Here is a 23,969-nt window from a genome sequence, read left to right on the forward strand (position 1 = left end):
ATGTATATGTATATATATACAGACATACATAGATGTGTGCATGGCACTCTAATGGGCGAGAAAAGTGAAAAGGAAAAAGCGGCGTGTGTGTACAATTTGGTCTTCATATTTAAATGAAAACTAAAAGATAAGTAATCTGCTTTTCTACTTGCCCTCCAATATGGGTGCGGTTTTGCATATGCTGTGCGGGCCCGAAAGAGAGAGAAAGTTAAAAGAAAGTAGTAAAAGTCGTAAACTAGACACACACTCACACACAAGTAGACAGAGCAAGAGAGAGACAGTAAGAGAGAGACAGAGAGGGAAAGCCGCAGGACGGCCTAAAATTTAGCTCGAAAACAAAATTCCTTTTCTCCTCTTTCCTTTTTTTATTTTTTTCCTTTTTTTTCTACTTGAATTTAAGCTTCCTCTGCCGTCCTACTGCTCACTCAGTTGCTAAATCCAAATATTTGTTTATAAAGAACAGCTCAGTCCCCCTTATTTCGCCCATGAAAAGGCACCTTCTCTGTGGGAAAAAAAAAGACTACGTGACTGGGTCACAAGGCTCCAGCTTAACTTGTACTTCACTTACGGGATCTTGGGCGGAAAAAGACAAAAACGACAAAAAAGCATACAAAAATTGGCACAAATGCTGGAGAAGCGCGTTGGTCCAAGAAAGCAAGCAAGTTGAGTGCCAAGTGCATATACTGATTGTTAATTTCACTTTCTGAATATCTCTCAATTTTCGCTTGGAATGGAACTTGGTTGCACTCCGTTCTCGATTATCGCTCAATTATCTCAGTCATGCACTGAAAATAGCTTATTTTTTTGCGGAAAAGTGCAAGAAGTTTTTTTTTTTGGTTTTAAAGTCACATTTTAGAATTTTTTATACTTTTCTTAAGGAATTAACAAAGAGAAAGCCTTTCTCCTCGTGTTTGCTATTTCCCATTAGAACGCACACATATAAATTTGTCCATTTGATAGTCATATGTTATCATTTTCTGAAGAATGGAAAACAAGAAAGTCTTTCTCCTTGTGTTCTCACTAGACCAGACCACACACACATAAAAATTTGTCTATTTGCAAGTGCAGAGTGCTGTCGCTTTGAATGGCTAAAGCCATAATCAGTTTTTGGCTTTCGCAGTTTGTCAGCTGCTCGGTGAAAGCCAGCCACTCCCCTGTAATGAAAGCTCCCTGCCTCCATCTCCATCTCCATCTCTCTTTCCCTCGCCCTCTCTCTCTTTTTCGCACTGGCAGCGTGCTTGTATCTGTGTTGGCCCCCACATGCGTGCATGTGTGCGTGCGTGTGTGTGTGAATTGGTTTATGCTAAGTAGATTTGCTTGAATGTGGCTCCGGCTCCTTGTGCAGTTGTGTTACTTGTGTCACTGTTTAAGCCAGCTGAAGGGAGATGAGTCAAAGTTGTCCGACTTGACTGGGATTTCCTGTGGACTGGTGGACTGGTCGTCTACAGCGCCATACAGTGGGCGATCATGTGGATAATTTGACAGATTTGTGGGCGTGAATGGGTTGGCCTTTAACCCCGGCCAGTGCTGTCATAATTGGGTGAAACGACAAATCGTTGTGCGAAGCTAAGCGTTTTGTTTCGATTGAGTGACTGTCAAAGGAAACGAGTAGTACAAAGAAGGATCTACCACTGCAACATATGAGTCTTGCTTTCCATTGGAATGGCTTTATAAATGTGTACAATACTGAGACACCAAAACTGAAGCAAACTTATTGGGGCAATAGTTTTCTTAAATGTGAATCTACTCGTTGCACATACCTAACATGAATAACAGATTATGGAAAGTGTAGTCGTAGTGGAAATTCCTTGAGCCTCTTCAAGGACATTTCCTAATTCTTGCCAGCAAACACGACTCTAAACACGATTGCCAGCCCTTGCCAACACAATCAGCATTTATCCGACACATTCGCAACCGAAAATCAGGCAGACACAAATGGAGAATGTTGAAAAGAACGAGGGGAATGCTATGTAGACACTGAGTATCCGATTGTCGTTGCCACAATTGTTTGTTATCGTTTGTTTGTTGCGTGCTGGCCGGCCAGCCGCCCACTTTCTCGGTCCCCAAATCCCAGCCCCCCAGCCCCCAACCAACAGCCCCCAACCACCAGCCACCCCTCCAAAAAAGGCGCACACACGCACAATTTCGGGACACACGCAACGAGGGGGTGGCGATGGGCGGTAGGCCGTTTTCCAGGGGGGGGGCAGGGGGACACACACGAGACCAACGTCAACATCAACATCAACGCCTACTTGTCAGCAAAGGGTGTGGATTTTCGGGGGTGGCCAGTGAGGTCCTGCCTTGCCCCCGACCACACATACATATGCAAAGAGGGCAACGGAAAAGGAGGGAAAATCTATTTTTCGGCAGATGCGTGAATTTGTGCGAGTATGTATGTATTTGGCTGCCATGTGCTCGTGAAAACAGCAACGAAATAAAAAAGAAACAATATATATATATGTATATGTATAAAAACAAAACAAATTGCGCATATTCTAGGACATCTAATGTCAATGATGTTAATTGGATTTCTTAATTAAGTTGAAAAGCGTAACGGGAAGGAGGAATACCCAAAGAAAAAATAAAACGGTAAGGAGCAGATTAAATAAATGCCCCAAAGGAAGTCATTTAACTTGAAAATGTTGCAAGTTCTGGGGCGAGGAAATAAGCTTCTTTGAGTGCCTCACAAATGCCCGGGACCATCGGGCATAAATTAAACGAGAAACGCATTTAGTGAAGTGGAGTGAAATGAAAAGCCATCGAAGAATAAAATAGTAGAGAAATTCAATTTACACGGAATTTCAAATGCGGAATGTTATGAATAGGATAACTTATAAAACGTTGATGGAATTTCAACAATACCGAAACTCGCCACTCGTGGAATTCAATTAAATCTATGGAAATCTATGGAAATCTATGGAAATGGCCAAAATTCATGTGTGCCTAAACAAAGCATAATCAAATTTTAAAATCTATACAATCAAATATTGTGGCCGCTAAATAAAATTAGCCTCGGGGGCAAATGAATACGACTTTAGTGAACTCGAAATGAACAACATGGCCAAATAGATACCAAATTTGTTGTTGATTTTGTGCTAAATAATACATTTAATAAATATTTCGAAACTCTTCATTAAACCATTTCACATAACAAACATCTAAATGACACTTGTATACTTTAAATTACGTCTAGAAAACGAACTATAAAAAAGGTATATTCCTGATAAATTGGCATTTAAGTTTGTCTAAGTTTACAAACAGTGGAATTAACGGGTTGGAAAGTTCTTGGCAAGAGTGTAATTTTGTTGGGTAATTTCGCGTCTTTTGCGGCAAACTTTTTGTTTTGAAGTACTTGGTTAAGTAATTTCGATTGGTGCCCAACCCCTCGTTGGCCCCAATTTTATCTGTCTCCTAGTTTTTTGTTTTGCTTTTGCGTTATTCTTGTTGTTTTTGGTTCGTGTTTTTGTTTTTGGCCTTTGGTCGATCACGCACGCCGCAAAAGAGATGTGTTGTTGCCATTGGCATTTAGCCGTTGCCACGCCCCGAAATTATTTCTCACCTGCGTTCTCACCTCTAACCAAATTAACATACTCATTGCCGACACAGAGTTTATGAGCTTCGCATGGACACGCACGCATACTTTGCCAGCTAACAGGGCTAACACTCACACTCGCACACACACTCTCACACACACACACACACACGCATGTGCAGCGAAAGGAAATTGGTGGAAATTATTGAGTTTCCTATACAAAACGCGGCCATCACGCAAAAAGGAAACGAAACTAGGAGAGAAAATACGAAACAAGCGACGAAATTGGTAACGACTGGTTGGAAAATCCAGGGTGAAGAGGTCCTGAAGTCGGAGTTAACGATGACGATTAGGCTCAGCCTCATGTGTGCTTGTTTGTGCGTGTGTGCGTGCGTGTGTGTGTGCGCGTATGTGTGCGTGGTTTCGTGGGGTTTCCCCTTCGCCTTTCGGTTTGCCTGCGTTTCCGTTTCCGCTTGCCTCCCGCTCTGCTAACTCATTGTTGCCTAATAAATTTAGCGTAATTCACATTACATTAAGGTTACGTTTTCTTTTCCTCGCCAGGAAATCTACCCACTCCACCCCTCTTCCTCACCACACCACATCCATCTCCAATCTCTGCCCGCCGGAGTGCAGGAAATATATAATGAAGTGTTCGCTTTGTTGGAGCTTAATTAGGCGGATAAGTAATATTTTTACCCTGCCCTGCCCTGCAGCGCACCCTTAGAAATTTTTACAGCACAAGGAGGCGAGTTTCTGATTCGATTAAGGAAATACATACGAAATGATTTGTACAGCCATCAACCGAGTTTTTGAAATTAATAGACACTTGTTATATTTAGGATAGAAATTGCCTTAAAATCATGATTTTGGGTTAATTTATTATATACCAAAGAAGTAATCATCTAAAGTAGAGCAAGAACTACGCCTTTCTCCCAGTGCAATTGTATGTGTGTTGTGTGTTTGGGCCCCGTAAACTTTGAATTACTCAATTAGTTCACCCTGAGTGCACAATTTGGTCAGTTGCTTGGAAGGGGGCGGGGTGGCTTCCCCATTTCTGTTACATTTCTTTTCTTCTGCCCCAATATTTCTTTTTTTTCGGGGGAGTGAATGCGGTTAGTTTGTAGTTGGCCTTTCATCACTAATCAAATCGGTTCCATTCGCCTCAGCCCCTCAGCCCAACGTCGCCGTGCCTTTAGATCTGCTGGCGGAGATTGATTGCCGGAACTACCGACTCGCATATACAACAAGCCCCAATCAGGGGGCGTGGCCGATGCGGGGTGGCAAGGGGGGAGGGGGGCACTGAGGCTGGAGCGTGCCAAAGCGGCGCATTCAGTTAATATAATAATGATAACTCGACAATGACAGGAAGACGTCTTCGAGCAAAACCCTCCAAGGCGTCTCGAATGCGGCTAATGTCAATGGGCGGGGCGTGTCAGTGGGCCGCTGCTATACAAACACATATATGTATATATGTATGTATGTAAGTATATATGCAAGTACATCGACATGTACATATATAATGGACGAGGTGTTAGTTGGTCTTTGCATGTTGCAGGTTCTTATGATCGAAAATCAATATATCTAACCCTATTGTAACCGCACACACACATACACTTACACCGACACCGACACATACACTCACACCGCACACAGTCCATTGAAATTCGAAAAGACAAACGCAAGAATCGTTAAGGTGACTCATGGTGGGGTTATTGGCAAAGCCACGAAACAATAATGCAAATTGTTGAGCAATTGAAAATTGTTTACTTTCGACTTGTGACACACTTAGCGAGCGCGTAATGAAACGACGACTAGCAATGGAACATATTTAAAATGTTAGGCAAACAAACAGAAAAAGTTGCATATAACCAAAAGGTAAACATGGTAACACAAATCAGGTGGTGGGGTATCACTAGAAGAGGGGACTTTAAAGGGCTAATGCCTTAACTATACAGCTATAAGCATAAGAATAGAAACAGCGATTGCCTAGTTTGACACTATATTTCTCTGGGAAAAGGTATAATATCTATATAAGCACTTGTATGTGTTTAAGTGATTCTTGAAGCATTCAAGCAAGTACTTAGTTATTCGCTCAGTGCATGGCAAATGGGGGGCGGGCGAATGCCTAACCAAATAATTAATAAACAAACGATACCAAATAGACAGAGCCATTCGCGTGGCCTTGACTCGAATGTTTTCACTTTTGGATGAACCGCGGAAGGGCAAAGGTATTGTATTTCGCATTTGATGGCACTGTGGCAATGTGGCCAAGGGGGTGTGGGGGTGTGTAGGGGGTGATGGAGTTGGGCCAACTAGAACAGCTAGACTAGGGCTAGCTGAAGGTTAGACCCAGTTAGGCTCGCATGCTCGCTCAATTATCCAGAGGGAAATACTGAAATGCAAATAGCAGGTGGCCTAACGAGGCAAAATGGAAAGGAGCAGGAGCAGGAGCAGGAGCAGGAGGAGGGGGCAGTGGAGGGACGGGCAATTTGGTTTCATTTACAATGATTTCCTTCCGCCATAATGGCAAACTGACCCACCATACATGTATGTGAGTCGGCTCGATTTGATTCGACTCGATTCGATTCGATTGGAATTGAAGTTCAATTTGCTGTTGATTTTACTTCAGTGTGCATGCTTTTTATTTATTTCTCTTACTTTTTTTTTCACGACCAGCCAATATGGCGGTCATGGCCACGTGCGGCTTCCGTTGCCCAGTGTGAAAACAATAACAAAACTTTCAGCTCACACACGTGGGGCCAGGTAAGTGTGTAATAAGGTTGGGATTTTCAAAAAGCAAAAAAAAACAAAAAAAAGGGAAAAAAGTGAAACATTTAACTGGCATTTGGGGAGAAGAAGGCAGGGAAAACAGAACTGGCATCCATCTCGGGCACGTGTCTCTCAACGTTTTCACATACACATAAAGCATACAGCATACACTGCAGGAAACAACAATGGCATGGCCGAAATAGCCTTAAAAAAGAGAGGAGAAGCCCAAATGTCCTGCGCGCCAGGAAGGGATTTTTACCCAAAATTCTGCGTTGAATGCCCCAAAAATGTTAACCTTATATTTCAAAGCATTTGTATGTACATTTGTAAAGAACACAGTACGAAAAAACAAATTTCTACTTTAAACTGTACTTTAAGTCAACATTTGTGGTAGATCAGTCTGAATAAAAATGTGAATGCTTTCTTAATTCCATAAAATTGTGTACGTATTTACGTATTTACATAAATCACAATTATTCCCCTCTGTGTACGAGCGTTTGTGTGCGCTGAGGCATGGAAATTTAATCCCTTAAAGAAATTTTCCTCAGCCTGGAACTTTTTGCGCTGCGGATTTGTTTATGCGTGCGCCCATAACGCGAACGCTCGGAAGGCGAATTTGTTAATTGAATTTTTTGTTATTTTTTTTATTTATTTTTTTTTTGTTGATTTTGGTATATTCCACCTTCAATTGTAAGGCACCCCGCGTCCGAGGCCTATATAATCCCAGCAACAGCAGAGACGTACCTAAACCCTCGACCAAATCCCATTTCAAGTGAGTTTAAGGTCTTAGGGCCAAGCCTGATTGAGTAACTTAATAATTCAGAATTGTTTGCAGCCAGTGGGCCTCATTGGGATTTGCATCTTTTAAAGGGCGGCAAACGTGGACCCATGCGGCGTATGCGTTATCTTTCGAGAGCCAGCCGCCCACTTGGCCACGCCCGCCAAATAATACCAACAATAACAGCGGCGAACGTTGGCAACATGACGTATACGCAATAACCGACATTCATCCGCCCCGTTGCCATTTATTTTTTTCTTATTTTCCGTTTTCCGTCTTTTTTCCATATATATATGTATATATATGTATTTTTGTTTCCGCCTTCCTTCTCTTGTTTTATTGTAGATTATTTGGAGTTTTTCACGTTTCGCTGCTCATTGCGTTTGCTTGGCGCTTCGATGCTCTTATCTTGGCCATTGTTATTACATCCACGGCCTTACATAACAACCGCCAAGCCACCCACACCCACACCCACACCCAGTGCCACTTGCGGTTTATCAAACGTAGCGAGTTGCATAAGATTGCCACTGCCAGGGCCATTGGCAGGCGAAAAAAAATGGGATTCCTTTTGGTTTTTTGGTTTTTCTTCTTGTTTTTGGCCAAAACTGTCAACCGGCCAAAGGATAAGTCCAACACACTCACACCCATTCGCACACACACACATACACCCACAATCGCACCGGAACACGCAGCAAAGGCATGTAACAAAGTCACAAAAAGAGAGTGAGAGCAGGAGCAGAGGAAATGTCAATCAACAAGCCGGAACTGAAACTTAATGCAACCGGCTTGGAATTTCCACACCATCGAAAACAGCAACAGCAAAATGTCATAAAACCTAGGAGAAAAACAAGATGAAAATGGGAGAAAAACCAGTGGCACGAGAAAATGGCACGAGGAATCCCAGAGAAGAACTACTACAAATAAGAAGCAGACGGGGGACAATCAGTTAAGACATGGCCAGGTGCTGCCGGTTAAATGGGTTGACTTGAGCCAGTCTCCAAGGACTATGACTAGGATAACTCAACTTGAAGTGTACCGAGAGGACAAGAAAACAAAAAAACAAAAAAACAAGAAAAAAAACAAAAAATGGGAAGAAAAACGGGCCGAAATAGCGACAGAATGAGAACGAAAGCTGCAGAAAGTATGGCCAAAAATGTGTCGTAACTCTTAGCCGGAATGTTGAAGAGATGTGACAGCGACTGCCTTTCCCCATCCAGAGACAGTAATTATATTAATATTATCCCTCTTACTTTTACTTTGAAATTTACACAAGATATTCTTTGGCGTTGTTTTTATATAGTCCAATATATATATTGGTCGCTTAATGATGGACTTTACTTCAACTTTTGTACTTCATCTGCCTTTCATAAAATATTCAAGGCGCAAAAAAGTTTATGGTTGAACCAAAAAAGTTTGAATCACTCTTTGAGCTTCTTTCTTTGGCGCCCCTTACTCGCATATTGCAATATATGTACATATATTTGTATATATGTATATATATCGTTGGTTGTTGTCCACACACATATGCGGGAAAATCATAAATTTCGCCTACTCTTCGTTTCAAAGTTTTTCCTCTTTTCCTGATTATTTTCGTGTATGTTTTCTTTTTCAGCGCCGAGTAGCGGGCGCCAAGAAATATGCTACGTTTTCCATCAGCGCAACGATAAGAGGTCTCTATACGTTTTTTGAATGGATTTTGCTGGTGTCATGATCTATTCAATGCCGCCGATTGATATTTTTAAGCACATAGTTTATATGCTTTTATTCTGCTGCTAACGGAAAATACTCAATGTACCCTACCAAAAATGTTAAACTTCAATGATAAAAACCGATTAAATGATTGAATTTCAATGATCTTCGGTGAGTTGCCGTTGAAAGTTATTATGCTTGATATATTGTTTCTTAAGTGTAATACTTTGTAAATTATATTAAGTGCTAAAAAATCAATTTCTTCTTTATAAAACTAACATATTTAGCAATTAATGTAAGTACAAGTTATTGATTTGAAAAAAATGTAAGAAAACTGGATAAATGCCATATATTTAAGCCGTCTTTTTGAAGGAAAAGCTACACTTGTCTTCCGAAACCACTCAATAGACCATAAACTCGATGTTAAGGGTCTTTGTTCCGGCAAGCCACTTCCTCCTTCTTTCTTTTCTTTTGACAACTTCTTGGCCAACATCTTTATGGAGAGTATTGCGAGATTTTTATCTATTTATCTATGGATTGCGATATATTACATTTGCCTTTGTTCGGGGTTTCCCAGCTCTTTACTCTTCTCGTTTTAAGATGTTTTCTTGTGCTTTATGGGTCTTTTATGTGTACGCTTTCTTTGGCAGTTTCCTTTTTTATTATTTCCTTTTACTTTCTCTTGCCCCGAGGCGATGCTACCATACTCCCGTTACTTTTGCAATAGCTATTTTATTTGTTTTGCTTTTGCTGTTTTTTTTTGTTGTTTTTTGTACTTGCTCTGCTTTTCCCAATACCCGTAATATTTCCCACAAAATATGGTATGTTATTCACCTTAATTCGCTTGTTGTTTTCTTCTTGTTCGTTTGCTCGTCTTCCTCTTCTACAACTTTCGTTTGTTTGGTTAGTTATCCCGTTATCGCATTGTTTCGTCTTTCATTTTTAAATGTTTGCTCGTTGCTGTATGGGTGTGGATGTGGGTGTGTGCTTGTGTGAGTGTGAGTAAGTGTGTGTCTGCGTATGTGTGCGTGTGTGTGTGTGAGTACCGGAATCCGGTTAAAAGAAAACTGACGCTATTTCTTCTCTATTTTGTTTGTTTGCCGCTGCCGATGTTGTTTTTATTGTTGTTAATAATAACAATTTCACATACACGCACGCACTGGAAAAAAAACGGGACTCGTAAACGTAATTGCAAGTGTAACGGCAACAGTAACGGTAACTGTAACGATAGCTGCTGTTGCTGTAACTGTAATTGTTGTTGTTGCTATTGTGGCTATTATCGTTATTAAAATTATTGTTGCTGCTGTTCATGCCTTTGTTGTTGTGGCCGTTGCTGTTGTTTTTGTTCTTCGTTTCATTTGTCATGCATGTACTTGTGCATATTATTCGTATTTTCTTTAATATATATATTTGGGGATTTTTATTTTATTATTATTTGATTTTATTATTATTTTGTCGCCTTCGAAGGTTTAGCTCCTCTGCGCTCGCTACGTCAGCCATGGGTGTAAACACAATACAGACTGAAACAGAAACCGACCGAGAACTGAAAATGAAACGGCGCTGAAACGAAACGGAATCTTCAAAGCGGCGAGGACGTCGCTGTCGCCGCAGGCAGCGAAGCCGGCAGAGAGGAGAGCTAGTTCAAATTAACTCGACCACAATATTCCCGTTACGTTGCGATGGAGAGCGATGAGCGTTGGAAGAAGAACGAAGAGAGTACCCGAACACCCGATCTCTTCGCTCCCAGATCCCGTTAGCAAGCCGCGGTTGATAAATAGCCCCAGAAGTACAGTAAAGCCCAGAAAACGGCTGCCGTTTGAAGCCTTCAACCGGAATGAGCACAACAAAAAATGAATGTTTCCTCATTCAAAAAATTACAACTAGTTTCTTGGACTTTGACAGGCAGTTTAATAATCTCTTTTAGAATTACAATGCATCTGCCCTTTAATATGTTTTGTTATTTTGGCAAGGGGAAGCTTTTCAACATTTCTAAAAATGTATCAGACTTGGCAACAGAAGAAAAAGATTCCCTACGTTTTTTAGCATACTTTTTGGAGGCTCCTTCTTGTGGGACAAGTTTTGGAGGCTCACCTGTACCAGTAAGAAGTGAGCAGCGTGCACAGGGGAGTGGGTGTGTATGAGTGTATTTTTTTTTTGTGTGCGGGTGCTGCACGTTTTCTTCTTCGTTAGACCCAGATTTGCCTGTCAAACTGTCTTTATCAGCTGTCGCTGCCGCAGTCGCAGTCGCTGCCCTCGTCCGCAGCACTGGCGCTGTTTTATTTTTTTGTGTTGCCACTGCAATTGCAATTTCGTTTTTGGCTATAATGAATTGGCATTGTCATGTGTGTTTAATTTGGCGGCACGCGAAAGGAGCACTAAAAATCTGAGGTGAGAGAGAGAAAGTTGGAGAGAGAGTCGGCGCCGCCTCGCCTTTCTCTCTCTTCCTTCTGCCATTTTCACTCTCTCTCTCTCTCTCTCTGCTTGTCTCCGTCTCCTTTTGACTGATTTCCAATCCACTCAACTTTATGTCTCTCTCTCTATCTCTCTTTCTAGGAGTGCGCTATGACCATCTCACTTGCACGCACCCACGAGTACACGCACAAAGCAGTGGGAGTAGCACACCCACACACACACACTTCGGCACTTAAAGGAGCGGCAGCGACGTCGACTGCGGCAGAGGAAGAGAAATAGAATCAAAAAGAAGAAGCTGCCGCTGCTTCTTCTTCTTCCACTTTGAACTTTGAGCTTTGCTTATGACTTTGAATTTTATTTTTTTAGTTTTTTGGTAACTATATAGCATAATGGTCAACTGGCACGCGATACGAAAATCAAAATTGAACTTTACAAGTTAATCCTTTTGCGGTTATACACAGACACACGCATACACACACCAAATGATACTCCTTTTTGGCACATTCAAAATTACATTTAAGAAATCTAAAAAAAGGGGGAGAACTGAAAAACGACAGGGTCGTAGGCAGAAGATGGAGTTCTTAAGAAAGTCAGGAATAATATTTTTTTTTTACTTGGGCATAGTCGCAGAAGGGTTCTCAGGAAAACCTTAACTTCAGAAAGACAATAGAACTTGAGTATTAAATATTGATATAAGATTGAAAATCGGTATTTTATAAATAATTAGAAATTTATGTTGTTTGCAGAAAAGTATGTTTTCAAATCAATCCAAGCGATGGAAACACTTCCTATATAGTAAGTAAGCAAGTGAATAAATCTCTTTCTTGAGGGGACATTGAGCCCCAAAAAAGCCCCCTTTGCGGGCGCCCGAGGGAGAGAGTGAGAGTAAGAGTGAGAAATAGAGAGCGGCTTTGTCCGTGGCCTTCGCTTGGTCCTGCGCATTGGAAACTCCGATTTGCGTAAGGTGATGGTCTCCGCGGCCTCCGTCCCTCCGACCCTCCCCCGCACTCCCCCCGTACCGTGAGGACCCTGGTACTCCCCCAATCCCAAATGGATGCTCAATTCAAAGTTCCAGCTACGCGATTTCATTGTCATCGGCAATTGCCGCTGTCCCAGTCGTATTCGCCTATAGTCACGTTGTTCAGCTATATTTTGTGCATGCAAAGAATATACAGTGGAGTCGCGCTAAGATGAATCGCAAGAAACTCGGGCAACAACAACTGGTACACAGGTATCTCCGTTTGTTATGATCTTTATTACCAGGTCTTTCAACATTTTTAGGTATGCTCTATTAGGTTTTCTGATATTCTAAGGAAATTATTAATGATTTGAGGAAACGTTTACTCTAGAGGGGCTTGACTGTAGGCCCTCCTTCACGCACCAGCACACACACACATACATCACACAGATACGCCAGCACTGGCACACACATACACTTGAGTAACACTCTCACAGATACGCGAATGCATTCTTCGGCGCTGATGAACTGACAAATGAATTGGCCTAGCAACCGAAGTTGATGCCATAGCAACGCACATCCCCCTGAACATTCTGGCCATCCTTGAAGTCTCCCCAGAACTCCACCCACTCCTTTCCTTCATTATTCCAGAAAATCTTTAAGCCTTTAATTCCGCATGCGAAATCATAAGGCATCACAACAGCGATGGAGAAATTCAAAACGATGGAGTAATTCGCACCTTATTGCATTTTTCTGCTTATGCCTTCTAATTGGCAGCGAGCCCCTTTCAATTTGCACTCATACCCATGGAACATTTTCATTGGAATTTCTTTTGTAAATATTCTATTTAAATATATACATGTTATATATATTCATTTCATTATTTTTTAAATAAAATCGGTAGTAGGAAGTGTAATCCCCATTTTTTGCCGCAGTGCACCTAAGCTGCTTTGCTTGCCAGCACAAAACAATCAACAACCAGCAACCGGAATCCCTTACGTGGGATTCTAAGGCAACCCCAAGCCACTTCATCCATATAGCACTACAAAGCCTTATTAAGGCACCACTCATTTAAATAAATTAATGCATTTTGTGCAGCTCCAACGGCAATTGTCTCGAGTGTCCATCACTTGAGGATGACATTAACGTGCACATAGGACATCGCACCTAATTCCTCGGTACCCCTCCGCTTGACGGGCTCATATCCCCCCCCCACCCACTCCGTTTGCACAATCGTCGACCCAGATATCAAATGGAAATGTCAACGCAAACGACAGATAGTCAAAATGTTGTCATGTCGGATTTTGAATAATTCATTGAAATGAAAACTTTATGCATTTGTCAGCCATTTGCCATTCCGGCACCTTCCCCTCGGCCACTTTCTTATTTTCAATACAGCAACTGCGGGGGGGAGGGGGGATTGGGTCATCGACAGGATGGCCAGGATTGAATCCATCTTGAGCGTTAGCTCAATGCCCATGCTGACTCACAAGGAAATGCAGTTTGCGTAGCACGAATTTAGATGGAGATCAATGAAAAGCCGCTTACGATTGTTGTCTTTGACTGGCGATTTCAAATTCTATGAATAGAAACCCAAACTTGTGAGCTTATACATTTTTAAGTACAATGAATGGCACCACAAATGCATGCAGAAAACTATCCGGAAGTAATACTCGTACATAAATATGTCTATCGTAATGATCGATATCATCGAAATTATCTATCGAAAGTGATATCGATTGTTTTGTCCAATCAACAAAAAGCTTAGAATGTCGCAAATGGCGCTTTTCAGCCGTTCAAGATCCGCCGATGCAGTGAATCATCGATCAACATGGCCGGAGGCACTGCACCGGCACAGGTGTACTCCTTCAAAGGCCGGACATCTGGTGAAGCACGTACATGTGCCGTACGCCGTACGCCGTACACCATACGCCGTACACCGTACGCCGTACGCCTTGGCAAATGACTCAGAGCAGCTGTACAATTGGACTCGGACTATGGCGCGACCTTTAGACGACGACGGCGACGATTTTAGACCCATCCAATCGTCCGGCTTTCAGTTTACGGCGGACGGTGTACTGTTTACGGTTTACGGTTTACGGTTCGGGGACAGTTCGCTGCAAGTGCCTCTTGTCATATTTTATTGATGGACACTTGGGCAAACATCGTGCATGCACTCGCTAAGATATATAGCCGTGAACATCCATCTAAACGGATATATGTAATATATATATATATATACGAGTAGATATACATATAGATATAAACTGCAGTCGCGGTCGAAGACTATTATCATGAAATTTTAAAAAGTTCCCCGACTATTTTGCGCCACATAATGCCGAGGCAATAAGTTATTGGACTATTGAGGCCACCTGGGCCAACATTGTTCACAGTCGAGTGGAGAACAGGGAATGGATAGTGGGTAATGGGTAATGGTTAGTGGATAGTGGATAGTGGATGGCCGGTAATGGGTAATGGAGAACCGACTTACCCGCTGACAAAGTAAAAGCAACACACAACACAACAAGTTGACTCTTGGTCGATTGGAAGTCCTCGAAATGCAGACATATGGACGTCAAGTCAAAAGTCGCAAAGCAAATGCCTTAAATATTTCAGATGACACGCCGTAATACCCATTGGGACTGCATATATATAATATTTATCATCATCTAAATATTCACGCATGTGTCGTTCCGCCCATTTACATAGGCTAAAGTGGATATAGTGCATGCACATACATATGTGTGTACATATATGGGGTATTTGGTGTATCTATAATTCATGTGCACGATCTAAAGGCCCGGTTTTTCCGCCGAGGATTACGTTCTTTCATTGCTCATATGCCATTAATTACGTGGCGATTGGCATTGTTTAAACTGCGCCGGAATTGCCTGTTCAATCGGCTAGGTCGTATATCAAAGCAGTACTATATATGCGCGATATGTAACCAAGAAAATAAAACAGTTGCCCGTTTTATGGACTATCTGTAAGCCGAAAACTATGACCCTGAATCCACATTATTATTATAGCAATGAGGCTGATGCGATCGTTATCCAATTCCAATTCCAATTCGAATCCTAAATTCAAATCGACATCCAAATCGGCTGCCTTGTAAACAATATATCAAAGCATTAGATACAGACGCCTGAATCGGGCGATACGATCCAAGCACTTGAGCGAACTTTATGTCTTTATGGGCGTTTTTCTTGTGTTTCGAATGATGATGATGGAATAGTCGAATGGATGGATCCCCATTCCCCCCAATTTTCCCTTTCAACAGACCCGCCCCTTCTGTTCTGTCAGCCGCTTTTGTTGATGTGCCTAGTTCCCACATTTGTTTTGTGTTATTGCTCCTCAAAACAGAAAAATAATAATATCCTGCCATTATCTGTGCCATAAGGGTGTTTTCAATTGGTCATTCGCGTCGGCATTGTACAGCATCTAAATATGACTTCTATATTTAGAATATTGTATACGCGGTGTGCGGAAAATTAAACTGTTTGAAAGTGGTTATTAAATATTGTAGACTTCATTTCCGCTGAGTACTAGCACTTAAATCGATTCTAGTATCTAAGAAATTCAAATTTTAATGAGCATATGAAGAAATGGTGATATGCAGTTGAAATTGGCCGTAATTTGTGCTACATAATTCACAAACTTCCGCTTGAGATTGAGCGACTTTGCAAAGTTTTGAATTGCTGAAAACGCTGCCATTCCTTGTTTTTTTAGTTAGCTGCAATCTTTGGAACAAAAGATTCTCTATATTCAATTCCCATTGGCTGTATTTGCTTGAGTAAAACCACCGACATTTGCCAGTGCTGTGAAAATTCGGCAAAAGTTTCGACACTTTTTGCAGGGTACAAAAGTTTCGTGACCCAAACCTATTCCCCAAGAGTTCCATCGTGTGTCTGCGCTTTGTTTTTGTTTTTGTTTTGTTCTGCAGATGCTTTGGTTGAAAATAACTTCGAAGCGTTCAGCGACAGTAGAAAGAGAGCGCACTAGTGGCGGAAAAGAGACGGCAATGGCGGAAGGGGGAACGCTAGCGATTTATTTATTTTTATATATCGTAGCTTGGATTCTGAAGCACAACAGACACGTGGATACCGCCGACGAATTGGCGAATGGAAATGGGCATACAAATGGCCAGCAGATAAGCTAGCTACGTCATTGTTTTTTGAGCACACTGCGCGAAAAAACTGAAGCCTTAAGTTTGTTTAGCATTAAACCACCATTAAACCGGAATTTGAATTTGCCACTACAAGTGTGAAGTGTAAAAGAAAATGTACCACGTGTCGTATGCGCAATTTTATTGCAATAAAATAACACGTATACGCCATGTGTTACGGTTAGAAATATTTCGTAGCATACTTTTAAGCACAATTTTAGATGGTTTCAGAAACTTTCTATTTCAGTTTGTTATTGACCTTTGGCAAGCATCTGTTAAATTGTCATGCTTTTGCTGCGAAACTCCCCCCCATATTTTGTCGAGTGTAGCCTTACCAGAATGGGTCGCTCATTGGCGTAGGACAGCTTGCGTGTGCTGCGCAGCGTTTCCAGCCAAAGGGAGTTCCTGCGGGCGGCACTCGTGGCGCCACCAACGCTGCCCGTTCGCGTCATCAACGCAGCGGCCGTGTTCAGCGGTTGCGACATTTGTGTTTGCGGCACTTGCGGCTGTAACGGTTGTAGCGCCTGCGGCGACGTCATCATCACCGTCAGCGACGGTGACCGCGAGGGGGTGGGCGAGGGCGTCATGGAGGGGCTGGCCGATGGAGTTGATGACGTCGACACGACCATGGGCGGCACGGGCGGCACGGGCGGCATGGGCGGTACGAGCGGCATGGGCGGTGCGAGCGGCATGGGCGGTACGAGCGGCATGGGCGGTACGAGCGGCATGGGCGGCGGCGGAGGCGTGGCATGGCATTTCTGGTAGAGAGCACTCTGATTGCAATCGTTATCCATGCAGAAGGCCGGCGACATGCTCTGCTCCTCCAAGATCCAAAAAGTTGTTTTGCGACTCCAAAGAAATCAGAAACTTGGGTATCCAAGTTGATTTTGCCTTTTAAGGATCTATTTTACTTATTACTGGCACTGCTTGGCTTTGTGCCTTTACATCCTTGAATGCAAAGGAGTAACCTTGAAGTTGATTTTTAGAACCGGATATTGAGGTTCGTGTTTTGGAAAATTCACTGCTTTTGTTTTTTCAATTGAAAGCAAATGTTTTTGTTTTCAAGAAATTTACAGGCGCACACAAACATGTTGCCTTAATTATAATTAAAAGATTTTCCAGAAAACATGTACAATGTTTATTTTAATTAGCGATTCTCAGACCTTGCCGGTCTGGTTACAGGTTAAAACCGCACTGTTTAAACAATGATTTATACATTTTCTTCGTGGAACACATAATTTATCACAATTTTCCAGCCACAAAATCGCATTGTCAACAAACGAAACACACACATATACACAGCAAAAAAAAAAGGAGCAAAAGAAAAGGATTCTCTTTGCTGCAACAAGAAACACGAAGCGCCACAGATGAAAATCCGTGAGGTTTTGATGGGATATTGATTGGAATTGAAATTATTTCTGGCCAGCCGTATTTCGACTTTCGACTGCGTAATTGTCCAGAATGTAAACAGATTGGGGAAGCAGACACAATTCACCATTTCCACAAGCCGTTCACGTCCATTATAATATTGACCGATCCGATCCGATCCGATCCGACCCGATTCGATATGATGCGATCCGCTAGCGATCTGGAAAATGAACAGAGACCCAGAGCTCCCAAGATCCCAAAAATTCGAGAGCGATCCCTATCGAAGACGCCGCACAAATGGCCTGCCCACCAAAAGTTTTATTTATATTACAATCTGGTGCGCTCCGGCCTTCTTGTTCCGCCAATATATCGGAACAGCAAAGAGCATTAATGTGCCAGAACTTGGGTATCGACTTGGATATGCCCATTAGCAGCTGATATTTTCAGTTCTTCAATAATGCACAAGCATGTATCAATCCCAAAACTATCGTATCTTGCGACCCAAAATTTGTTTCGCACAGAAAAAAAAAACCCTATGAATCAGTGATAATATCGATTATGAGGCACACATTTTTCGACCAGCACGCGTGCAACTGTGGATCGTGGAAGCCAAGTGGACAAAAGGCAGCAGGTGGATGGCCCAGATGAGAGAGACTGTTTCGGAGAGCGACGAGTGAGATACACGCTGGTGGAAAATCGGTGGAAAATCGGCGGAAAATCGGCGGAAAAGTGACTGAGGGGGGAACACCTGATCGCGTCGACGTCATGGAAATGAAAATGTTGCAGCTTTTACTGCGGGAAATATTAAATGCTTCCGCTCGGCACTTAATTGCTGCTAGCCCCAAGAAAAACACAAATGCTAAACTATAAAAATACCCTATATACTCGTACAAGTATTACATAAAATACTTAGTATCATATTATCAGTATATCAGCAATCAATCGGTGCGTTCATCACAAATAACAACAATCGGTGCAAAAGAAATCGAAACATTTGCAACTACAGCTTACCTGCGTCGATAAATCATCGATATTTCTTAAATTATAGCTAATTAAGGGTGATATATGGAACTACGGGTCTACATTCAAGAACGGATGCAAAGTCGTACGGGATGCCGGGATGCTGAAGCGGATTTGGAAGTGGATGCGAGCGTATGGGATGCGGAAATGTAAACTTGCGCTACAAGCGGCCAAAATGCTCAAAACGGTTTTGAAACGGGTATTTTTGAGTTTTATTTTGTAAGGCTGTTTGCGAGAATTCTAGGGGGCGGGGGTTGGAGGTAAATTGAGAATGGACATGGACGCAGTGCAAACTAGGAAGAAACAAATGCCAAAACGCATAACGATTGCACGGGGAGGCATTTAGCATTTTGCAGCATAATGCATTATGTTATCGATAACAAGCTACTTGACCGCTGGAAGGGCGGCAAGGTCAGAGCGGTGCCATTGAAAATGAACTTTTGGTTTATAATTGGTAATTGGGTTTTTTTTTTGTTGGTTTTGTTTTTGGAACTTTGGAACTACGTTGGTTCATTCTAAATATTTATGTACACACATAAAACAAAATTGTTAGTTTCGGCAAATGGGGTTTGTTTTGTAGTTTTACATTTTTTTTGCTTGTTTTTTTTTTTTTGGTTTTGTTTTTTTGTTAAATACCATTTTGGAGCATTGAAGTGTTTCGTTAGTGGCCTCGGTGAAGGCCCTTCGAAGGCGCAACTTTCGGCTTTCGGACAAGGTGCGAGGCATTAGAAGAACGCCCTGGAGAGATTGCGAGATTGATGCGACAGCGATTAGTACAGATTGTTAAGAGTATCCTAGTTAGTTAACTAAGCTAAGCTACATTCGGATTGGGGGCTAACAGTTGGGGTTACGTTCAAAGTGGGGGGAATATAGGTATATATTAGGCATAGGAACGGGTTCTGATTGGTTTTAAGCGATTGAAGATACCTAGACATAGATCGGCCGAGAGTCCTACGCGTACAGTGCGTTGCAAAAGTGACAGGCTTGTTTCGCTTACTCAGCTAATGCAATGATATATTAAATCCATCTTTGCCTTTCGCAACGCACTGTACATAAAGTTAGATAAAGGTATATAAATGTTAGGATACAGTCGAAACTACATAGTTGGTGTTACTTACTAGGGGAAGTTCGACTATAAAGATACCATACATACATATAGGCGAGAAAGTGATGAAATATTTATGATATGCATGAGATGTAATGATGAAACGGCGAAAAGTCTATTATAAAGTACGATAGTATTATTGATGCACCAACGGGTATTTCAAGTAAGAAAGTAATCATATATGTGTGTTGGCCATATGCCTGACAAGTAATAACGGCCCTTCTCGACACGCGTGTGATCCTGGGGGATTTTACACGTATGGGAAAGAGTGCCGAATGGATGAAAAGTTCATTGCATGTTGCATAATTAAATAGAGAGCTTTTCAAAACAAAACAAAAACAATACAAACAACAACAATGGTGGGGTCAACGCAAATGGAAAAGCAGAATAGCGGAAAAGCGGAAAAACGGGAAAACGAAGACAATTGAAAACTTGAAATACATTGAAGCTTTCGCCTTGCAACTTAACCCTTATGCGGGTAAAGCTAAGCGAAAAAGCTCCCGAAAGCGAGGGGGTTAAATGTAAAGAGATGACCGCAGGGGAATTGCATATATACTCGTACTTGTACAAATTGTTTGTTGCCTTCTTTATACGTGTTAAATGTGGCTCAAAAGCTTTTGGCCATTTGCATGGGCAGCCGTTAAACGTGGAGGATTTACCATTACTTTCGCTATCTTTACCGCTTTACCGCTACTTTTTTGAAAACAACCGAAACGAAAAGCTCTCTTGCCCCGAAGCTTCCATAAACGTTTTACCCACTTCTTATCCCCCTGACTATTTGCCGACAGTGTCTGCCAGCGAACCCAGCGCAATTATCTCCAAAGACTGAATAAAAAAAGTACAAAAAAAACACACAAAAAAGTACAAAAAAGAAAAGAAAATTAAATATAGTATGGGGGCGCTAACCGGGGTACTTGCAGAAGAAGAAAATAGGAAAACGCGACGGCAAATGTCAAAGAGTGAACAAATTCATCAATCATGGTAAGGTCACTGCCAGCATGAAGGAAGAAGCTATATCATTTTTTCCCCATCTATGTCTATATATTTCCTTCCAGTTTTTTTTTGAGATATTTATGGACGGCAAAAGTTCAGACACGTTGGGCGTAAATTGATATTAATTATAACAGGGAGATGAAAGATATAGATAGAGCGACTAGGAATGGTATATTCCGCAGCACTTAACAATTCAATTGCCACATGAATAATCTATTTGCAGACTGCAGGAAAGAACTGTCTTAATTGCGTTTGTCGGATATTCTCCATTAAATGGTAAACTGGTAAAATGCTAAAATGCTAAATGCTCTTAGGCCCACCTACTAGGAGCCCATATTCATTTTCCATTTTCTCTTTTCCATGCCCCTTCGATCGAATGGCGTGTAAACAAAATTTTTAATTATGCCCACCGAAAGTAATGCGAAAGCGAGGGAGAACAAAATAAATAAATATACAAATATACATATATTTATACATATGTATGTATGTATATGTGGGGGCAACGAAATGAGATTGAAGGAGGCCAAGCGGGCAAATGAAGAAAATAATTGTTGAGCCAACGCGGCGTATGAGCAATATTGATTTTCACTAATTGGATTTTAGCGCGCGAAAAACGTTAAATGGCCAAAACAAGAGAAAGATATAAATTCAACGAAAACAAACCGAAAGAACAACAGCAACAATGTAAGCAAATCACAAACTGCCCGCGTTTTATGATTATTAGAACACATCTGTAACATAAATAAAGAAATCCGAACTGAACATAAAAACATCTTGTGTTTATGAAGATGAGTTATTGGCGGTGATAAGTTTTAACATCTAGGAAATGTAGCGAACTCTTGATAGTTTCCATAAGTAATAAAAGTGTATTAAGCTTAAAGCTTAAAGATACAATAAATTCAGCAGCACTCAGCAGGTCTGGTCCCTTAAGGTTTTAAAACCTTTTTAATTGTTACACTTTAATATTTAACTTGAGGCTAGAAGAAGATTCGACCGGCCTTCAAGCCAAGCTATACATTTGGTACAACGCAGGATCTGGAAATGGTTGGTATAAACATAGAACATCGAGTGCGATGGTGGCCATAAAACATCCAATTTATGGGTATATACTTATGTATAGAGAAGGGATATACTGAGTTGAGTTACTATATACTTGTATATAATACATAGAGCGCTAAAGGTTACATTGGGGTGGCGTCCACTTTGACATTTATGAGTTGGGCGATTGCAGATGGCTTATGTACATGAAATATGTACAAGGGCACTCGAAAAAAAACTCCACCCTTGAAATTAGTAAGCTGCTTTAATGTGACCAGCCTGCAAAGAATGCCAGTGCTTACTTTGCAGGTCTGGTCACTTTAAAACTCTGCCGTTTCCTTGTTCAGTTTTTCAATCATTTGTACAACTATTTGAAATACAAAAGGGTGTATTTGTGTATTTTTTCGAGTGTGGGTCGCCTTGTTACGAGAAAAAAAACGATGCCCTGGGGAAATGGGGCTCTCATTTTGCATGGGCTGTTGGGGTAAACCCACTGATTCTCACCTGCTTGAAGGGCCGCATGCCCCCATTGATCCGCAGGGAGTCGGCTGCAATGCCGGCGATTCCATCGCCGGAGCTCTCGCGCAGTTGCTTCAGCGAGACATTCGGCACCGTGTGCGAGTGCGAGTGGGCGTGGCCGACGCAGGCGGAATGGGGGCCACAGCAAATGGCCGTACTGCTCGATTCCGGCTGCGAGCTTTGCCGTATTATCCGTGATCCGTTCGTTGGCGATGATGTGATTAGCACGGGCGGCACCTGCTGCTGCTGCTGTTGCTGCTGCAGATGCTGCTGATGCAGATGGTGTTGCTGCAACTGGTAGTGCTGTTGCTGTTGCAGGTGATACTGTTGCTGCTGCTGCTGCTGCTGCTGGGGCAGGGCCGAGTTTGATATGCAAATGGCCATGGAGCCGCTGAGATTGCCCTGCTGGAAGGCACTTTTCACACTGTCGCGGGAGGCGGAGCGATCGATCAGCGTGGTGGGCGTGGTGGAAGCACGTCGGCTGCAATTGCGGCACGCCCGGCAGCGACTGGGCACGCTGGGCGGTATGCTCGAGGCCAGATTCTGATATGATGAGGTGCCCAAATTGGGATGACTGCCCGGACTGGAGCTGTGGCTATGGCTGTGACTGTGGCTATCGCCGGGCTTGAGGCTTAAATTCATAATTGATATGGTCGGTTGCTGTTGCTGCTGCTGCTGCTGCTGCTGCTGCTGCTGTTGCAATTGATTATTGGTCATCGTTGCCTGTTGGCTGTGTTGTTCTTGGTCCTCTTCGTGTACTTCGATATCAGGCACTATGCTGCTGCGGACCAGGCCCTGTTCCACATCCTCGTCATGGCCGGCGGCAGCGCTGCCACCGCGCATACTCTCCTCGGAGCCCATCCTCGCATGCTGCGACTGCTGCGGACTGGTCAGGTAGGTGGAAGTGCGATCCTGACGCATTAGCGTTGGCTTGGAAGCCCCGGCTGCTGAGCCTGATGCTGAGCCGCCACCGGAACCGGAACCGGATCCACCGCCCCCGCCCGATACCGACACCGATACCGATCCCGAGGATGAGGTGGACGCCCCCGTCGTTGGCCCATTTGTGGAGCTACTCTTCACCTGGCGGAGCAGAGCCGTCCGACCGCCGCCCTTCGATGGATTCGAGCTGCTCACCAGCAGCGAGTCCGTCTCCTCGGAACTCACGTAGCCCGAGTTGGTGGTGTCGTTTAGCTTCTGAATTGACATCTGTGGAATGGGAAACAAACAGAGTTTCATCAGTACATCGGTCATCAAAAACTTATTATGCAAATTAAAGGTGTAACTCTATCTTATGTTGTTGTATAAATAATCAGTATTTGGCAAAAACTTTTGAAATAATTATCCAAATATGGGGTGTAATATCTCACTGAACTCGTTTTCGAGTCCCCATCGATCTGCACTCAAATTTGAACATTTTTATTTTTTGCAAATTTTGATGATGTTACCCCTTACAAAAAATGCAAAAATTCGAAAAAAAATATTGTCTCCAGAAGTGACAGAAATGGTTAGTATTGGCAATTATCTGCTCAAAACAGTTTTCCTTTCATCTTTATGATCATTTTTAGCCTAGTTATGATAAAAATGCCCATAAAATATCTTTATTTTGGGCAGAAGTCATTTTCC

General features: G+C 42.4%; 1 protein-coding gene across 8 annotated transcripts in view; it reads right to left on the reverse strand.

The window, feature by feature from the left end:
* Positions 1 to 23,969, reverse strand: part of LOC122623588 (small conductance calcium-activated potassium channel protein) — a 57,190-nt gene that overhangs the window by 21,456 nt on the left and 11,765 nt on the right. For 6 of the 8 annotated variants that reach the window (XR_006326412.1, XM_043802823.1, XM_043802821.1 and 3 more), the window contains exon 3: positions 22,332 to 23,552. Coding sequence is in view for 6 of the 8 variants with exons in the window: in XM_043802823.1 (XP_043658758.1) it covers positions 22,332 to 23,552 (1,221 nt within the window). In the remaining 2 variants the exon portion in view is untranslated. Of the gene's footprint in view, positions 1 to 9,602; positions 9,919 to 16,638; positions 17,116 to 22,331; positions 23,553 to 23,969 lie in introns of those variants that run through there. The other 2 variants (XM_043802824.1, XM_043802826.1) reach the window with 2 other exon arrangements.

The sequence above is a fragment of the Drosophila teissieri genome, chromosome X (assembly GCF_016746235.2).
Source record: "Drosophila teissieri strain GT53w chromosome X, Prin_Dtei_1.1, whole genome shotgun sequence".
Taxonomy (NCBI): domain Eukaryota; kingdom Metazoa; phylum Arthropoda; class Insecta; order Diptera; family Drosophilidae; genus Drosophila; species Drosophila teissieri.